Raw genomic sequence first — 5,250 nt, 5'->3', positions numbered from 1 at the left:
AAAAGTGATTTAGAAAACGGTACAAGTTTCACCAAGTTCGTATTTTCGATGTAATTTTTTAACCCTATGTCCGAATGCAACAAATGATATGGGGTTGGAAAGCTTTAGGAAATGCGAAACTTTTTGGTATATATTATTTCTCCCAATTCATTACTGTTTTATGTCAGTTTGCAAATTTGCTAAAAACGTAGTTTCGCTGTAATTTCCACAAAATTTATTGGAATGGGGCAAATAATATACCGTTGAAAAGCTAAGGAAAATGTGAGACTTTTTCATGTTGATGGTTTTCTGTGATTCCCAGCCATTTTCACGTAATTTGGAAAATGGCGAGATCATTCATTCTGTCTTTATCGCGAAACAGATTCGTGAAAAATGCATCGCGTGAAGTACGTGAACTTCTCGGTATGAAACCTTGAACTTCATTCTGTTTTTCACATGCTTTTTTTGCCCGTGGCTCTCCATCCACGCACCGGAACACTCACCGAAATTGAGCAAGTGATATACCGATGGAAAGCTGCTGTAGACACGCAACTTTCCCGTGTTGATCACTTTTTCATACTCGCAACGATTTTAAAAGTTTTTCATGTGAAATTCATTCCATGTAGTAGTTGAACTTCCAGCTGTTTTCACGTTGAACTTCTGTGACGTATTTTCGTTTTGTAATTTTCACATACATTCGTCAATGTCACATAAATGATATTCCTTTTGTACAAATCTCTCTCACAATAATTTTTTTAACTTTCTCCGACGAAGGACTTGAACTTATAACAACAAAACTTTCAGCCTTTACTTTTTTATTCTTTTTAATCAAAATGCATACCATGTAGTACATGAACTTCTCATAGTACATGAACTTCTCTCGGTTACGTGAATTTTTTTAAGTTTTTTTATGAATTTTTAATCTGATTTTCTGAATCCTTTTTTAATGAATTTATGAAGCGCTATATTTTTAATAGTTGCACTTATTTTTATTTTATTTTTGAACTTCTTGTTTCCATTCTTTAATAACGAGGAAACTTTGAGTTTTCGAACTTCTTCATCTTTTTAATATGGACTTCCTGGTTTTATTTCTTAATCTTTTATTATGAATTTTGAAGTGCTCTATTTTAAATAGTTGAACTTCTTGTTATTTTATTTTTAAACTTCTTGCTTGCATTCTTTAATAACTAAGAAAATATGAATTTTCTATAATTATCGAACTTCTCCATCTTTTTAATATGGACTTCCTGTTTTATTGCTTACTCTTTTATGAAATTTTAAAGTGCCCTATTTTCTAAAAGTACAACTTCTTGTTATTTAATTTTTAAACTTCTTATTTCCATTCTTTAACAACGAGGAAATCTGAGTTTTCTATAATCATCGAACTTCTCCATCTTTTTAATATGGACTTCCTAGTTGTATTTCTTACTCTCTTTTGTGAAATTTTGAAGCGCTCTATTTTTAAAAGTTGAACTTCTTGTTATTTAATTTTTGAACTTCTCGTTTCCATTCTTTAATAACGAGGAAAATCTGAGTTTTTTATAATCATCGAACTTCTCTATTTTTTAATATGGATTTTCCGGTTTATTTCTTTTAGTAACGGAAAAAATCCTACTTCCTGATTTCCATTCTTTAATATTTAAACTTTCTCGGGGCGAGCACTTGAACTTCTATCAATAAAACTTTTAGCCTTTGCCTTTTCATTCTTTTTTAATATAAAATGCACACCGTGTAGTACGTGAACTTCTAATAGTTTTCAATCTGAACTTCTCTCGGTTCACTGAAAATATCAGGGTTTTTTATATATATTGAACGCTCTACCTTTTATTTTGGACTTCTCAATTTTTTTCATAGAAAAAGAAATAATTCTAGTTTTCGATATGCATCGAACAACATCGTTATTTTATTTTGGACTTCTCAAATTTATTTTATTAGTAGCAAGGAAAATCTGAGTTTTTAAATTCAAACTTCTAATTTTCTTAATATGAACTTCTTTTTTTTTCTTCAAATAGTGAAAATAAAAATGATCTGCTACTCTAAATTGAAGTTCTAGGTTTTGTTTATTTTTTATTATGACTGAAGTACTTTGTTAGTTTAATTCAAACTTCTTGGTTCCTTTTAGAAACAGGAAAATCTGAATTTTTATCAGCAAATCTAAATTTTCATCACATTTCTTGGTTTCTTTGTTACACGTTTTGTAGATTTTTTCAATTATCATTGTGTTATATGTGAGCATTGTGCAACCATGCAAACTTCTGGAATTAGAGCACATGTACTTTTGAGTACATCCTTTTTGAGAAATGCACATTTCTTACACTATGCGAACTTCAATTTGTTTATATATATAAACTTATGTGGGAATTTACAATTTTTTTCTGCACGTGATTTTCGTACATGAGACTTTCTATCGTGTTACATAATTTTGAACCTTTTCATTTCTTATACTTGAACTTCTTTCTTTTTATACGCAAAAAGGGAAATAAAACCACCAGTTTTTTGCACGCACACAGGGAGAGGAACGCATGTGATTTTTTTTGAACTTCTTTGTCATTTAGAATGTTTTTAACTAACTTTATGATGTTTTTCTCTTCAAAATTGTAACCAGAACTTTTCTAAAATATGAAAGTATTTTTTTCAGCTGTAAGTAATGCTCGCTTGTTTTCTTAGACCGTAGGAATAGAAAACGAAACATTTTTTTGGCTGTAAGAAATGATTGCTTGTTTTAATTTGAACTTCAACATTTCTATGTGTTGAACTTTGAAGGAGCGAACTGAAAATCGTGGTGAGATAATTGAAATGCATCATCCTTCTTTAACTAGAGAGGATGCTTCTTGTTTTTTGTTTCAACGGCTTGTAATTCAGTAGGCTGTTCAGACCAAAGAGGCAAAGAGACAACAAAAACGTAGGCACACCCATTTTTTTATGACAACACATAATTTATTTGGTCCTTTATATAGACTAAATGAATTCACATAACCAATGGATCGATCATAGATCTCACAGAGACATAGGTCACTCACAACAAAAAAAACATGTGAAATCGCCAATTGAAAAAATATAGAAAAGATGTGACGAACTGATGTTAACACTGCAAACCTTTTTTTGCTCTACATGGGCACCCGAGAAAGAGTGGTAGCAAGGCGCTTCCGGTGCTGGGCACTAGGAGCGCTGCACGGTTGCAGGAGCAACTTAGAAGAAGCTAACAGTGATGAAGGTCACTTGTTAGGCCATGGGCAGGTCAATTTCTTGCGCGGACACACACGATGGAGCAAAGGGGAGAACTCCATGTCGACCATGGCAGGGAAGCTCGACCTCGTCCCGTCGTTGTAGTCGGCGACGAGCAGCGGGAGGGGCGGCGAATTTTTCTGAGTTCGCCCGTCCCCTGAAGTGCTCTTCGTACTACCGCTGAAGTCCAAATCCACCTCGCCCTGAAGGAGGTGCCGTCCTCACGCTGGAAGAAGGTGATGTCCACTGAAACCAAAACAGTATATTTTGCACATGGAGCTTCATCTAGCAGGCAATTGTACGTACAGTGTATACATTGAATTGTTTTCAATGTTCAGGCATAAATACAATAAGGGAGAAAGAACAAGAGAGGGAGAGCCGCACACGAGCGCTTCATGTGCTAGCAGCAGGGCGCCGAAGCTTCCTGGTAGGTGTTTGCAGCCTACATGTGTTGAGCAGCACTCATCTGTTCTGTTAGCATCAGAAACATGTGATAGCCATGGCAGGAGTAATCAACTAATCTACCAACAATTCCATGTCACTTCCAAATGCTACGACGAGCAACCACATAAGTTCTCCAGCAAGCAATTAAACTGAATTCACCTTGGGCCATGGAGATGGAGATGTTGGCGAGGATGCGGAACTTTGTCGGTGCAATGCTACACCTCTAGGAAGAGATTGTAGACCTTGGCGGCAACTGAAGACATGTTAGGAGCCGCACGGTCATTGGTCATGCACTGCAGCGCCAGTTTCGTGAGCGCCTCCGCCGGTGTCAACGAGGAAGGAGTCCCTGAAGCAGACTCTTGCACGGACACCAGCTCCAGCAGCAATACGCTGAGCTGCAAAAAAAATCAGTTAACATCATGGTTCATAAACTACTATACATTTGTTGTTAGCATCATGCTTCACAAGCTACTAGACATTAGCACAACAAATCACAGTCCGGACCGTGAACCACCGCCGGACCGTGCACGTCGCAACCTATTTCTTCAGAAAATCAACAAACTAAACTTTGGAAAATCAAAAAACTGAACTTCGGAGGGCCCTGCAAAATATACACGATTATAATCTAACTTTAAAAACTTCAGAGAGTCAACAAACTGAACTTCTAGAGGCCAGAGGCTGACCTTTCTCTTTGTAGCGTCGTTGGTAACCTGTAATTGAAGGTCGAGGATGAAGGGTACCACCTCAACGAGTTCCGGCAGCCGGTGCAGGCCATCCATGGAGGAGGGGCAAGCTGCAGCGAGGAGGGACCGCGCCGGCCACGGAGCTGGAGGCCCGTCAGCCGCAGGGAAGGAGCGCGCCAGCCGCGGGGAGCGAGGGCGCTGGTCGCGGAGGAGGATGGGTGTCGACCACATGCTGGGAGAGCGCCGGCCGCGGAGGAGGGGCCGAGCATGCCATATCAAGTGCTAGCGCACGAGCATGCCATCAACATATTGATTACAACGAACAATAAGAATTACCAAAGAATATCGTAGGCTTCAACAAAAATAAATCTACACAGTGATCTATTTCATCTTTGGTTTATCCTAAACTACCACCTGTAGAATTTCGTTCCAGCTCCCTCTTTGACATTTGCACGAACACCTAGTGGGCAGCAAAACAACGACATTCGCGGATGCTATTTGAAGAACACTACAGAGAGACAGAGCTTGGGTGGCAGGGCATAAATAATTCTAGATGCAGGGGCTCGCCGGCGCAAGCTTCCGGAGAAGTCCGGCCACGAACTCCCAGACAAGCCCGGCGATGCAATCAGCAGATGCAGCCCGTTTCGGTAGAGCACAGACGAACGGCCGCGACGACCGGAGAAGAACGGGGAAGCTTGCATAGGTTGAACTTCCGTCGGGAGGCAGGTCGCAGCGCGGGGCAGGGGAAGGTCGCGACGGCGAAGCAATGGGGACGGGGCAGGCGGAGGGTGGATCAGTCACCGGCTGGAGAAGCTGTGGACAACGGTGCCCCGACGCTGGCAGGCGCGCTGGGGGATTCCAGCCGGAGACGGGGAGGTGCTGGGCGGTGGAGTAGGGGCCGGCGACGGGAGGTGCTGGG

At 40.1% G+C, this 5,250-nt stretch overlaps 1 protein-coding gene across 3 annotated transcripts; it reads right to left on the bottom strand.

Moving 5' to 3' along the window:
* Positions 1-3,210: 3,210 nt before the first annotated feature.
* On the bottom strand, positions 3,211-5,250 carry LOC119319200. 3 transcript variants are annotated; one of them, XR_005154387.1, is made up of 3 exons: positions 4,332-5,250; positions 3,589-4,043; positions 3,211-3,450 (listed from the first exon to the last, which is right to left on the bottom strand). XR_005154387.1 is itself a non-coding variant. In XM_037593697.1 (2 exons), the coding sequence occupies exons 1-2, from the start codon at positions 4,560-4,562 to the stop codon at positions 3,864-3,866; spliced, it is 411 nt and encodes a 136-aa protein (XP_037449594.1). In that variant the 5' UTR covers positions 4,563-5,250; the 3' UTR covers positions 3,211-3,863. The 3 variants fall into 3 exon arrangements, 2 of the variants coding, with proteins under 2 accessions (XP_037449594.1, XP_037449590.1); XM_037593697.1 differs by having other exon boundaries at positions 3,211-4,043; XM_037593693.1 differs by having other exon boundaries at positions 3,211-4,038.

Source organism: Triticum dicoccoides, chromosome 1B, assembly GCF_002162155.2.
Source record: "Triticum dicoccoides isolate Atlit2015 ecotype Zavitan chromosome 1B, WEW_v2.0, whole genome shotgun sequence".
Classification (NCBI taxonomy): Eukaryota; Viridiplantae; Streptophyta; class Magnoliopsida; order Poales; family Poaceae; genus Triticum; species Triticum dicoccoides.
The sequence above is the reverse complement of the archived record's forward strand: the minus strand, read 5'-3'. Positions and strand labels throughout refer to the sequence as shown.

Excerpts from the sequence above, each read along its gene's own strand:
- LOC119319200 (XM_037593693.1), bottom strand. The coding sequence starts at position 4,600 with ATGCTCGGCCCCTCCTCCGCGGCCGGCGCTCTCCCAGCATGTGGTCGA. Across the intron at positions 4,039-4,331 it reads ACGACGCTACAAAGAGAAAG|CGTATTGCTGCTGGAGCTGG; the intron begins GTCAGCCTCTGG and ends TTTGCAGCTCAG.